Source organism: Bombina bombina, chromosome 12 (assembly GCF_027579735.1).
Source record: "Bombina bombina isolate aBomBom1 chromosome 12, aBomBom1.pri, whole genome shotgun sequence".
Classification (NCBI taxonomy): domain Eukaryota; kingdom Metazoa; phylum Chordata; class Amphibia; order Anura; family Bombinatoridae; genus Bombina; species Bombina bombina.
This window is the reverse complement of record NC_069510.1, coordinates 110,557,756-110,572,239: the sequence shown is the minus strand read 5'-3', so window position 1 is coordinate 110,572,239 and position 14,484 is coordinate 110,557,756. Positions and strand designations below refer to the sequence as shown.

At 41.4% G+C, this 14,484-nt stretch overlaps 1 protein-coding gene across 8 annotated transcripts in view; it reads right to left on the bottom strand.

Annotated features, from left to right (window-relative positions):
- The window catches only part of GAPVD1 (GTPase activating protein and VPS9 domains 1), a 231,021-nt gene that overhangs the window by 152,706 nt on the left and 63,831 nt on the right, over positions 1 to 14,484 (bottom strand). For 3 of the 8 annotated variants that reach the window (XM_053695629.1, XM_053695636.1, XM_053695632.1), the window contains 5 exons: positions 9,188 to 9,337; positions 6,992 to 7,165; positions 6,454 to 6,594; positions 3,522 to 3,656; positions 1,456 to 1,575 (listed from right to left, as the gene is read on the bottom strand). In XM_053695629.1, coding sequence (XP_053551604.1) covers positions 1,456 to 1,575; positions 3,522 to 3,656; positions 6,454 to 6,594; positions 6,992 to 7,165; positions 9,188 to 9,337 — 720 coding nt within the window. The remainder of the gene's footprint in view (positions 1 to 1,455; positions 1,576 to 3,521; positions 3,657 to 6,453; positions 6,595 to 6,991; positions 7,166 to 9,187; positions 9,338 to 14,484) is intronic. The other 5 variants (XM_053695631.1, XM_053695633.1, XM_053695635.1 and 2 more) reach the window with 2 other exon arrangements.

The window sequence follows — 14,484 nt, the reverse complement described above, 5'->3', positions numbered from 1 at the left end:
ATTATCATTTATTTGTATAGGGCCGCAAAATTCTGTAGCGCTGGGTACAGAGATGGGTTATACATTTGTGGTAAACAAAAACATAAACTAGACAAATCTAGTACAGGAGAAAGATGGACCTGCTCCAAAGAGCTTCTGGTCTACTTGTTAAGGGTGCAGAGACATACAGTTTGGGGTAGCTTGTCACATGGGTTTGAGTTGCAGCACTGAGTCAAGGGAGTTCAAGAATTAATTTGGGTAGGATGAAAAACAGAGGAGAGATAGTAAGCCTCTCTGAATAGGTGGGTTTTCAAAGAGTGTCTACCTAAAGCTATACAAAGATTGAGTCAGTCTGATGGAGCGGGGAAGAGAGATCCAGAGGACAGGAGCAGCACGTGAGAAGTCTTAGAGGCGAGAGAGTAAAGTAGAAATGCGTAGGTCAGAGGTTGATCGAAGAGGAGGGGTTAGGGAGTATTTGGAGAGGAAATATAGCTGGGAGTGAGGCTGTTGAGCGCTTTGTAGGTTAGGGTTAATACTTTGAATTGTATTCTAGAGTGTATGAGGAATCAGTGTAGAGACAGAGCGGAGCAGGTGATGTAGATAGGTGACTTAGGTGGATGAGTATAGCTGAAGCATTCATAATAGATTGGAGGGGGGAGAGGCGGTGTTTGGGAAAGCCATTTAAAAGTAGAAAGTCAGTGTGTGAGAAAATGAGGCAATGAATTAGTATTTTTGTAGTTTCTTGTGTAAGGAAAGGTCGGATTTGGGTGTGCACGGCAGGATTTGCTGAGCACTTGTATATGTGGAGTTAATGTGACCCCAAGACAGAGGACCTGGGGTGAAGTGTTGAGAATAGTCTCCAACTGTAAGAGCAATGTCATGTGTTGGATGTCTCAATGTAGTAAAAAGCAGATCAATTTTAGACAGTTTGAGTTGGAGGTAGTTCAAGGACACCCAAAAGGAAATTGCAGAAAGACGGTAGGTAATCTGGTTGAGTAAAGAAGGAGAAATATCAGGAGAAGATAGATTTTGGTATCATCAGCAAATAAGAGGTAATGGAACCCAAAAGGAGGATATAAGTTTTCCAAGGGGTTATGCATAGGGAGAGAAAAGCAAGGGACCCAATACAAAGCCTTGCGGTACTCCTACTGATAGAGGAAAATGATCGGAGGATATGCTGTTAAAGGGACAGTCTACTCCAGAATTGTTATTGTTTGAAAAGATAGATAATCCCTTTATTACCTATTCCCAGCTTTGCATAACCAACACGGTTATATTAATAAACTTTTTACCTCTGTGACCTGTGAATAATTATCTTGTGAATAAATAGCTAATCCAAATTGTCATCCATTGAAAGCTCTTTTTGGTGCCCAAAAAAAGAATGTTTTGCTTGGGGCAAGTTTTTCTCTGAAATTCTCTGTAGGGGTTAATATATGCAATGCATTTTAATCGTTCACTCAGGCCTCTCTCCCTCACCATGAACCGACTCCTCGCCTTCAGGACTGGTTACTGAATCCTTTCCCCCAAAGTCCGAGCTGCACTCAGATCGTAGATCCTCGATCTTGTTGGGGATGTCCTCAGATGTAGCACTGACTCCTAAATGAGCAATGATGTTATCAGCTGTCCTTTTAATAATTATAGTTTTATATTAGTTTTAATAATTACAATCAAAATTTAATAAATTGATTTTTATTAAGAGCTTAAAGAGACATGAAACACAATTTTTTTCTTTAATGATTTAGATAGAGAATGCAATTTTAAACAACTTTCTAATTTACTTCTATTGTCTAATTTGCTTCATTCTCTTTATATTCTTTGCTGAAAAGCATATCTAGATATGTTCAATAGCGGCTGATTGGTGGCTGCACATAGATGCCTCGTGTGATTGGCTTGCCCATGTGCATTGCTATTTCTTCAACAAAGGATATCTAAAGAATGAAGCAAATTAGATAATAGAAGTAATTTTGGAAAGTTATTTAAAATTGTATTCTCTACCTGAATCATGAAAGAAATTTTTGGGGTTAAGTGTTCCTTTAATTGTACTTTATTTTTCCTCTCAAATCTACCTTCATAAAGAATGAGTTGAAAACATTAACAGTTAGAGGCTCAAAGGAAATTAAACAGCACTAGTACATTGTAAATAAAGTTGTAATAAAAACAAAAAATGCTGTCTTAAGATAAAAGGAAAAATTCTATAAAGCTCTCTGGGCTGGTGAAGTTCTATAAGAATACTCGCCAGGACTTCTATTTCCCTAGTGGAATTCTATAAAGCCACTTTTCACCCTTAAAAAGTGAATTTAAATTTTGATGCTAAAGTGCCCGGTTTTTAAAAATTTGATTAAAAACAGGGGCAATTTAATTCATCAAAATTTACATTTCACTCGTGTTGTGAAAAAAACCCTTACCTTTTAATCTTCACAGCAGCTCCAGCTTCCTCCATCCGTCGCAAAGCCTCTTCCTGGGTCTAAAATGAGGAATCCATCTTCCTCCAATCACGGCATTGAATCAAACACTGATTCCCCCAGGGGGGGAAGCTGTGATTGGAGGATGACCCATCCATCATTTCTGACATCAGAAATGGCTTGCGACGATCGGAGAAAGCTGGAGCTGCTGTCAAGTTTAAAAGGTAAGGTTTTATTCACAACAGGAAATGTAAATTTTGATGAATTAAAGTGCCCCTGTTTTTAATCAAATTTTTAAAAACCGGGCACTTTAGCATCAAAATTTACATTCACTTTAAAAGAAGGTGCCTCGCTAAGGATCGTATACTGCATTTTTGTATGGGAAGGAGATGCATACATTACTAAGGTGAACAATGAAACGCGTAATTTAAATTTCATACAAAACTAATAAACATTCACACAGATATAGACAGTAAAAAACTGTATTGTTAAGGTGCATCAAAAATCGTAACAACATTGTTGACCAAAAATTGTACGTTAACAAAAACGTAAAATTTGTATGCAAATAACAGGAATAAATCATATTAAATATGCACAGCGTAAATCTTAATTTAAGTGCACATTTTTAAAAATATATCCTAAAAGTGTTTAAAGTATGCAAAAAATAGTATTTCTTCCCCACTTCAAAGAAAAGAGCAAAAGAGACAATATAGTGAAATATACATTTTACATATTACACACTGAATATTTTTTTTTTTTTTATGCACTTTTTTACTGGAGCGGTGCAGAATACACATGTGCAAAACACATTTAAACATTAATTTTCATTTTAGTCCATACTATCACTACTGGATAAGGTAAAAATAGGAAGTATTAGAATATCTTGCAATTTAATGTTAGAATACGATTTTGGCACAACTGCTATAAAAGACTATCATAAAGATAAAGTTAGTTTCTTTTATCACAACTTTATTTACATATTTATTTCTTGTGATCAATTGTTTGGAGTTGTATTCACTATTTATTGAACGGTACGTGTAAAAATAGAATTTACACAAATCTCTTATCCACAAGCCTACTCTTGTAATCTTCCTGCTAAAAACCTACTAGTGGGCCCACATTGGACAGTGAAAATATTACCTGATACTACACTCAGTCCTGGGGTGCTAGGCCGGGAGCTGACTTCTCGAACCTCAGTGTCATCAGACGTGCTACCCACCCCCGAACAGCTTTCCAGCTCCTGCAGCCGCTCTTCCTGCTTCAGATCTTGAGCTTCTAAACACAAAGCAATCATCAATCCATCGTGTTTATCTAACAACGTGCTAGGTCGTGTCACAAAGTTACGAACCATTACACTGTCCTAGGCCATAACACAATTGTATATCTGGCAGAGGTGTCGCAAGGGATATGATCTGATATGTTAAAAGGGCTATATAGCTGACAGAGGGGTTGCAGGTACAAGGTTCCCTATTTGAGGTGTGATGTGGGTATGGATTGCCTGTGTTCAATTGGTTAGCTTTCCAATTGTTTTAATGTAAGTTCAACTGGGGGCTTCAAGTAGGGTCCGTATAGGTTGAACTCAATGGACTTCTATCTTCTTTTAACCTAACCCACTTCCTGTCCTCCAACTCACTGCTCGACCCACTGCAATCTGGCTTCCGTCCCCAACACTCAACTGAGACTGCCCTCACCAAGGTTACCAACGATCTCCTTTCTGCTAAAAACAAAGGCTACTACTCTATACTTATCTTACTTGACCTCTCTGCTGCCTTTGACACTGTTGACCATCCCCTTCTCTTACGGACTCTCAGCTCTCTTGGGCTCTGTGACACTGCCCTCTCCTGGATTCACTCATCTCTCTAACAGATCGTTCTCCGTCTCTTTTGCTGGTGACTCCTCTCCATTGCCTCTGTCTGTTGGAGTACCTCAAGGCTCTGTCCTGGGTCCTCTACTCTTCTCTATTTACACTTCTTCACTGGGTAAACTTATCAACAGTTATGGCTTCAACTACCACCTCTATGCTGATGATACCCAGATCTACCTTTCCACCCCTGCACTCTCTCCTTCTGTCAATTCTCACATCAGCGACTGCTTATCTGGCATTTCCTTCTGGATGGCCTCTCACCACCTAAGAATAAACATGTCCAAGACCGAACTACTTCTAATCCCCCCCTCTAACTCTACTACAGTTTCTAATTTTTCCATCACTGTTAGCGTCACACTGCTTCGGAGTCACACGTGACTCAAATCTGTCCTTTATTCCCCACATCCAACTGCTCTATTCATCCTGCCGCAACCACCTACGCAATAGCTCCAAAATTCCTCCGTTTCCGAGTGGAAAAAATACTAAACTGCTTATCCACTCCCTGGTAATTTCCCGACTTGACTGCTGCAATAACTTGCTAACTGGCCTCCCTCTCTCCCGCCTCTCTCCCCTTCAATCCATCTTAAATGCATCTGCCAGGCTAATCCAGCTCTCTCGAAGCTCCGTTTCTGCTGCACCTCTCTGTGAGCCCCTTCACTGGCTCCCCATTTACAGCAGAACTAAATTCAAAATTCTCACCCTGACCTACAAAGCCCTCACCAATGCTGCCCCACCCTAACTGTCCTCACTCATCAGCAAATATACTCCTGCCCGCCCCCTAAGATCCAACAATGACCTGCTCCTTGCGTCCTCTACCATCACCTCCTCTCATGCTAGACTACAGGACTTCTTTCGTGCGCCTCCAACCCTCTGGGACGCACTTCCTCAAGCTGTCAGACTCTCCCCTAACCTCTCCTCTTTTAAACGTTCCCTAAAGACCTTTTTGTTCAGGGAAGCCTATCACCCGACTCATTAACAAATGAACTTCACTAACCCAACAGTTACCCTCATCTCCCCACTAATATCATTCTACCTTTGCAGTCCTCACCTCCTGTTTCCCATCCTTCTACCCATCTAGAATGTAAGTTCCCACAGGAATAGGGCCCTCAATTCCCCCTATATCGGTCTGTAAAATTTTGTCTTTTATTGTATTGTTTCTCTGTTGTACTTCTATCCTTGTACCATGGGCAGCGCTGCGGAATCTGTTGGCGCTTTATAAATAAAGAATAATAATACTATATACTTAAAGGGAAGTTAAACAATAAATAAATCATTCCTTGAATGGTATATTCAGTGAAAAAAATAGCCTGAGAATAATTTGTACATGTATTTTTAAAAATTATATTAGTTGTCTAAATATTGAAATAAGGGTAAAGTTAATGTTCATAAGGCAGTGCGTGCTGCCATATTGTAACTTAGGTTACCTTTTGTGCTGAGGCTAATTAGGAATGGTTATAAATGGCTTACTTGAGTGTACAACCAATGACTGCATAGAATATAGCTGTGTCGGCACTTCCATGGTTAACATGAATTGGAAAGCCCACAATTTACAAAATACAGGAACGGAGAACAAAATAAAATTATATTGCAAAGTTGTTTTACTACATTGAATTTAAAAAATCATATTAATATCTTGAGTTGTTTAATGTCCCTTAAAAGTGATTGCAAACTTTAATGTTTTAATTAATATTAGTACTCTTAAAGTAAAAGATTCATGAAAGTCTTAGTAAACGCTTACTTTTTTTTTTAATCTTTCCACTTTTGTGTGTTCCTCTGCCCATAATGGATACACTATTTCTTAATTCAGCAACGATTCGGGCTGTATCCAATCATATCGCCCCCCTTTGGCCTCTAGCAAGTAAATAATACGTCCCCTGACTTTGGACGCCAAAGGGGGAAATAGAGTATCCATTATGGGCAGAGGAATGGCCGATTGTATGAACACATGAAAGTGGAATTATTAAAAATAAAAGGTAAGCGTTTACTAAAATTATCATGAATTTAAGTCCCCATCTTTTACTTTAAGATTAGTAATATTGTTAATAAAAACGTTAAAGTTTACAATCACTTTAATATAATACAGATAAAAATAGGCTGGATGTTAACTTTAGCCAGATATATGAACAAGATTGTGCAATCCTCAGCTATCACCCCATTAGTTACTGCTAGAATAAAGGATACAATGTGCTATTTAGTAAGGAAACTCACCCGAGTCACTAGGCAACACCTCCACACTCCATGCCTCACTAGTGGTCTCAGATATAGTGGATCCAGTGCAGGGATCCAGCAGCAAAGGGCCAGAACCTGGTAGGCACAAGAGGCTGCCTAACATGTTCTCAGCAGCGGTACCTAGAGGTGAAGGAGAAGGGGTCATAAGCTATAGAGCTCTTTAAATATGGATTTATATTACTGAAAAGGCTGTACGGGGCAGTTCAAAATATCAACATCTTGACAATAGCGACACAAAATAAAAATATTTTGCAAAAGGTCTCATACATAAAGGCAACTTTTACGTATTTCCAAAACTTATTTATTGGATATGGGGTAACAAATCTGTTCCAAACCATAATCCACCAAAATAGGAGCCTGCCATACAACTTTTATTAGAGGAAGATAATTAGTTTACATAGGGATATATACACAAAAATCCAAAATGTTATGAGCCAGAAATAAAAATTTTAGGAGCCATAAATTGCAGACTACTGGGATTTGCATTAAGTTCCACAGACAACTGTCCTGTTCTAACCTGCTATTTCTTGCATACGGTCTTCATCGATGTTTGGATCAAAGTCGCTGCCCAACACATCCGTACTCCAGGTCTCACTTACAGTCTCCGAAATATCTCTATCCTCCGTCAGTCCCATCATGTCCCGGATTTCAAATTTGCGCAATTTGTCATCAAGGTTATCTTGTGTGGTAGCTGCAGGTGGAAGAAAAGAGTAGGCCTGAATCATCCTGATCACAAAGCTTTAAGAATAACAAGCGGCTGATTAATAGCTTTAACTACATATTATAGATGATAAATTAAATAGTAGTCACACGTATAGGGCCAAAATTTCTAAAGCGGTCTTGTCTGGCAACAAGATTATTCAAGACATGTCAGTACTGCGAGGTTACTCAAAGCCAAATGTCAGATTGAGAGCGGTTTCTCTTGCTATGCAGGGTTTTGGATGTGAAAGAGGTTCACACAATATAATTTTGCATGATTTCTCTCCAAGACGACAAGTTTTTGATAATCAGACCCATAGTGAGGTGTCTGCCGTACTTAACAAACTTGGGGTGGACATTTTAAAAGGGACATTGTTGGGGGAAAAAGGTTCCAAAACACTTATGAAAGGGGAGCAATTACATTTACAATAATTAGTTGAAATTAAAAAAATAAAAATTCTACAGGTACAAAAGCCTTTATCTGAACTGCTTGGGACTGGAAAATGTTTCAGAATATTTGCAGATTTGTATACCGTATAAAAATCACTGACTGCCCGTCTCACAGTATATCTGTGTATGTACACCCAAAAACGTCTCGTGTGTCCAAATCAGAGTAGCTCAGCAAGCCAAACTCCAGGAGAGGTAGAAATACACTGGATACGTCAACATTGCATGAGTCACTGAATAAAAAGGATTTCCTCTAAGTGGAGCTTCACAAATATGTGTTAGGCCACGCCCACATTGGATGACGTCTGCAATCCTTTGAGACCAAGCGCTCTAGCCGGCTTGTGGACGCTTGGATCTGTGGTTGTGAGAGGGTCATACTTTTTATTCAGTGACTCACGCAGCGTTGACTGATCCAGTGTATTTCTACCTCTCTTGGAGTTCGGCTTGCTGAGCTACGCTGATTTGGACACAAGAGATGCTTTTTTGTGGACATACACAGATATACAGGTCAGACATGTTTGAGGTTGCAAGTGTGTTTTTATCAGAATTTTTTTATTAAAAGTTGTCATTTATACTGCACTCCGATCAGCCGTTTCGCACTCCTGCTGGCTTTCTCTTTTTTTTCTGCAGCATTAAGGACTTTGCGATTCTGTCTGGAACATATGTTGTGTGTATATATTCTTTTTATATAGGTTATGTTTTGCTATTTACTTTCAAGACTCACGTTGTTTATCATTGTATGATATTTTTATTCCCATTTACACAACTTCCTTGCTCTATTTATTTATTTGCTGTATCTATTGGTGTATTTTAATTTAAACATCATTATTATTAGCAAACTCCACTAGGTGGTGCTCCTTTTTACAAAGATTTTGGCTTGTGTTTTCTTTTTTGTATTTTCCAAACTAAAGATGCAGGCAGAGAAGATTGCTACTTACTTGTATGGAAAATTGTATATTTTAATAATTTTGTTAAAAAAAAAATAATAATAATTACAAATTCTGGATTTCGTAATTCCAGATCTGGAAATACGTAACTGTAACAGGAAATGATTTGCAAATACAAGCAGAAAAACAACAGGACAAGCCACAATATGCAATAGTTCTCGATGGAAGGTCTAAGCCAAAGAAAGGCACCAACAGCTAGACTCTAACCACAAAAGCCACCAGCTGTCCATCATATCAGGAACGTGTCCTGGAATCACAGTGGTCACTGCCTTCTTTTTTATAAAATATATTTTTATACACACTTGTACCTACTTGTTTGATGTTTTCCCCCAAGCTCTCTTGATTTTATGGTAAGTATAGCTGAGGGAAGTGAGCACTCACGCTCATGTGTTCTCACCTTGTGAGTGCCTTTCTATGGATTAGATCTTCTGCTGAAAACACATTTAGTTTCTTGTGTTTGATGGTGTGCCAGACATGAGGAGTTCAGTTAGTTTTGTTTAATCAGAACCATAATTGCATTGTTTATAATTATGAGTTTTATCTCTTCCCCTTGAAATAAAATCCTATTGCTTTCTGCTTAAATAAAAAATACATTTAAATGGACAATTGCTCTGTCTTACCTTGTTCGTGTTCCAGAAGCTGCAGAGCTTCCACGCCATTACTTCCAGTTTGCCCGGCTCCGAGCTCAGATACAGACTCTCCTTCCAGGTCCAGCGAGGACACAGAGTTGGAACGGTTTGAGGGACCTGTTGAACACGGATTTTCCTCTTCTGCTTATTGGCATTTCCGACCAAATCACAAAACATTTGTTTATCTTAACGGTGAGCAAACAGAGAGCAGGAAAATCACACAGCAACAGTGAGATTCCTACCGCTCTTGCTTCACAAAGGGGACAAGCTAATTCATCGTTATTTAGTACATACTAAAGCCTTAAACGAATAGAAAGGTCTGTAAAGCTGTTCAAGGTTTTGAATAAGTTTAGGCTAAATACATCCATACTGTGTATATCCATCAGCCATATTGGTTATAATCTATATCAAAAGCTACAAGGCTAAACCCTGCATGCAAAATACATACTAAACACAATGATATATTTTATATGCGTTAAACTTTAATTTTAGCCCTAGCACCTTACTTCAGGTCTCTAGTCGCGCTAACTTGTTGAACTCTAGCACAACACAACTCCGAACCTGTAATTTTAGCAATGTTTAAATTGATGTCGAACACGCTAAACATTCTCTGATAATTCTGTTTAGTCATGGAAGTGTAATACCAGATTGTGCGCTACTCATAGCGCGGGACCACAATATTGATAGCACACCCTACGCTATCAATAGCGCTCCACTTGTAATCTAGGCCGTAGCAAGTAAGGGAAACTAAAAATTGAATTCTCTAATGAATCAGAATGTGCCTTTAAACTTAAAAAATAAATGATGCTTACCTGATAATTTCCTTTTTTTTCTGATGGAAAGAGTCCACAGCTGCATTCATTACTTTTTGGGAAATAAGAACCTGGCCGCCAGTAGGAGACAAAGACACCCCAGCCAAAGGCTTAAATACTCCCCTCATTCCCCAGTCTTTCTGCCGAGGAACAAGGAACAGTAGAAGAAATATCAGGGTGAAAGGTGCCAGAAGAATAAAATAAGGACGCCCCACATAAAATTACGGGTGGGGAGCTGTGGACTATTTCCATCATAAGAAAAGGAAATGATCAGGTAAGCATAATTTAAATGGAAAGAGTCCACAGCTGCATTCATTACTTTTGGGAAAACAATACCCAAGCTATAGAGGACACTGAATGCCAAGACGGGAGGGTACAATAGGCAGCCTATACTGAGGGCACCAGGCCTGAACCGCTACCCAATAAAAAACCCTGCTTCGCCCGAAGCCGAGAAAAACTTAAGGAAAAACGCCCCAAGGACACTGACTCGCAGATAGTCCAGAAGCCAAACTAGAGACCGCAAACGGACTCGACAGAGCCAACAGTCCTCCAGGAGACACCATCGACCAACAGACAGTACCCCACCGCTCACCTCCCACAAATGAAGGGGACACCAGCCAAAATCCCCAAGGGATGGACACAAACAAGACAGTAAAGGGCACTTCCGTTCCTGGGGTGAATCCAAGGTTGTGTGAAGCAAAGCCGGTTGCTCTCTTGAGCCGGAAGTAGTGCCAGACGGATCCGTAGCGTGAGTGTAGTACGTTCTCCTTCCTTGTATGGTTGATGCAAGTGGACGCTGCCTGTGATGATAGGATGTGTCTTCGCCGATCACATCCGAGTAGGGGGAAACTGCAACAAGAAGAACAAACACAGGCGCAGCCCGATTCAAGTGTGGCAAATTTTAATGAAAGTGCGCATAGACAAATGGCTACTTACAGAATAAAAAGTATTAAAAAGCATTCAAGCATAAATCTCAGACTGTGGTTCCACTGGTGTAGAGCGAGTAATCCAATATGCGATAGTCCACCCCAGCCGTAGTAATAAACCAAGTGTGGTAATAAACCAAAGTATGTATGGGACATAAGACCCAAACAGGTAAAGGAGGTCACGCCTATACCAAGCGAAACTCGGGATAAGACTGGGCACAGAGACAGAACAGACGTCTCTCCAACATCCTGCAAGCACGGAATGCAACTGAAGAGACAAAGTCCTCCTCGTGTCTGACCATAGAAGACCAAAGCATTCGACCATGAAAAAGTGTGTAATACACCCAGGTGAAAAAAAACCAAATTTGAGAACACACAGTCGATAACAGGACGACACAGAGGGTACTTGGGAGGAAGAAGAAGCAGTCAAGCAAGAAACAGACTGCAAAAGCAACCCCCAGACAGAGGGCACGCTCCAGGCAACTTAAGTCGCCGGACCTACACACAGGTCCCTAAAAAGGGGAGCACAAAACCTCAAATCGAGGCCCCCCGAGAAGGGGGGGGATACCCTCAGAACCTGAAGGAAGAGTAAACCATCTCCTGAAATCAATGGAGCAAGTTGAAAGGAAAATCTATACCCTAGCAGACTGAGCTAACAGGATAGACTCAACAAAGCTCACACATCCAGAGGAGACTGCAACCCAAACGCAGCGCCCTAGACTGCTCGGCCATCCTGACCTGCAGACCCACACCCAGCTGGACCAACCCAGCCTCAGGGATATAAAAGAATCCCAAAACAGGTACAGGAACGAGCGTAAGGATAGCACAGCCATCCCCACAGAGCACAAGGACAACCCGACTCTGAAAAAAAAAGGCGGCCATAGACATAAGGATCTATCAAAATAAAGGCCCAACAAGTCTGACTTGGAGCCAGCAAGACCCCAGGGGGAACCAATCCCACCTTACCACCTCCCATCCAGGAGAAGCCCCAAGCAAGGACTCCATCTCTATAGGGAGGAGAATATCCCATAAAGAAAAGGGATGATGCCGGTAGGGCGACAACTGTCCTCAAGGCCCGAAGTCACTGGCTAATGGGAAGATAAATTCCCAACACAGATGTCCTAGAAAAGGACCCCCCTACAAGAAGCCTGCGAAGCAGAGACACAGCCAACCCATTCGCCTGCAGAGCAGGGAATCCACGGGAATGCAACCCTAAGGAGCACCAGAAATTAGACATCCAGCGCCAGCAGCTGGGTATGAACCAACAACCCTTGAGGCGCAAGCCACACAGCTAACCACCAGATGAAATGGGATACTCTGTGGCAAAGAGTAAAAAATACTCTGAAAACCTGGCCAACCATGACCAGGTCAGGTAGATGGAGTAGAAGAACATAGCCCAAGTTCCACCCCGAGCTAAACAAAGTCCCTGCAGGGAACAACCATCACCCGGAAACACAGATCCCTAAAAGGAGATCCAACTCACCCGGAGACAATGGAAGAAGACCCAAAGGTCTCTTATAACTCAGACAGACAGTACATGTCAAAGAGTAAGAGCTGCATCTAGATACACTGTAAACAGCTTACGCGTACACCTGCAAGGTGTCAAAAGCTGCAACTGGTTTCAAACTCCAAACCTTCCGCATGCTAGACAGCTATCCTATACAAGCTGTTAGATCAAGCCCAAAAGGGCAAATCCAGAGGCCTAAAAATGAAGGCCAAACCGCTCAACTGCGGTAAGGGGCACTAAGCCCTCCAACCCTCCTCCACATGGGGAGGATAAGTTTTGCTGAAATCAGATGTCAGATAGAGTGACGCAGCATAAAAAAAAATTCCCCTGCCCGGCCATCTATGACTTAAGGCTATAAGGACTGAAACAATCCTACCCACCTCACGGACCCACAGGTCCTCCTCCAATGCTTAGTTGAACATGAAAAACAATGAGAACCTGAGCACTCGGTGCTTCTACCAAACCAGCCGAGCAGAACAGCGCCACGTGTCGGAACAGCCGCAAGACCGAACGAACCAGACAGGACCAGCCTGCACCTAGGGTCATAACCAGCAAGCTGCATAAATTCTCCCTCATAGGGGAAAAAAAAACAGACAATTTTGACATAGGACTAACATGTCCAAAACAACTTCCGAAGAAGTAATAAAGAGTATCAATCCCAGAAGGTTCCCAAAGGAAACAATAACAAATAAAAGACATCCCATCGGATATAAATAAAATATAAGGCAACCCAGAGGACCAGCCAAACGGCAACCTCTCTTTAAAAAACTGTGAAAGATCAAAAAAAAAAAATGACTCAGGAGATTACTTCATCCCCACATGTCTAATGAGGTGCACCATTCGAAGTAGCAGAAAATCTCTGTATCTGGTAACGGTAGGGTCATTCAATAACTGAAAAACATGTATGAGACGTTACACCCGCAGGGAACTGTGGAGGCCCTCCCCAAGGCGGAAGGCCCGGGACAATAGGGCACGAGCACATTCTCAAATAAACGTCTGGACTCTGCAGACAAACAATCGCCAACATTATGTGGAAGCGAAAACGTGCAGTATCCTCCGGGGGGAAACACGCTACCCTGCATGGAGGAATCAGAAACTGGGTTACCCACATGTGTAGAAGAATGAATTGGTAGGGAACTCGCCTCTCGGAGGACAGGACCCCCAGAGGCGGATGGCTCAGCAGTCCCTTGATTCCCCGAGCCTGAGGAACCAGGCGCTCTGAAATGGTATACGGAACAAAACTGGTTTACATGTGTCAACGAGGCCAATCCGGATTCGTCAGCGGACACAGAATCTGAAATCAAAATAGTATCAGAATTCTCTGTAACTGAATATGAAATTAGCACAGTCTCAACATCAGAATCCTCCATAACTGGATAGAGGATATATAAATATGGACTAAAGTAGTAAAAACAAAAACGGCACCCAACACCTCCAATGGCTGGGGCACTCATCACCTCCTATGACCAGACCCCTGCAGACTAGAAAATTTCCTTTGCCACCCAGTCGGGAATGCGGAAATGGAAAACGTAACATAACCACGCCCGGACACAAGGTGAATCGTACAGTCCAAAAAAAGCGCGCCCAACCAAAAGGCCGCGTCACTTCCAAAGGCCTCAATGTTCCAAACCACAAGCCCATAAACATCACACATAAGCAGGTTGAATCACATAACAAACATGTAATAACCCCCCTGTTCAATAACCCCCCTCAGGAGATATTAACCCTCGATTCCAAGATACTACAAGAGACTCACTGAGACCCTTATGTTTAGTTAGACCTGCAAGGTGGTAGCCTCTCGGGAAAACATTCACATTATAGTACATTGATAAATAAAATAAAATGAAACGATCCTACAAGAATCTACGCCATGGAACAGAAACATGGCCTTTCAAGTGTGACGGATAGTAGCATTGCCTCCGCCATGGACTTGAGAGAAGAAAGAAGGCAGCGGAGCGAAGTTAGACAACGCCGATTGCTTGAGGAGCTGTTAATCCGAGTCGTGATGGTTTTGCAGAAAGACTCTCCCTGCATCTCCGGACT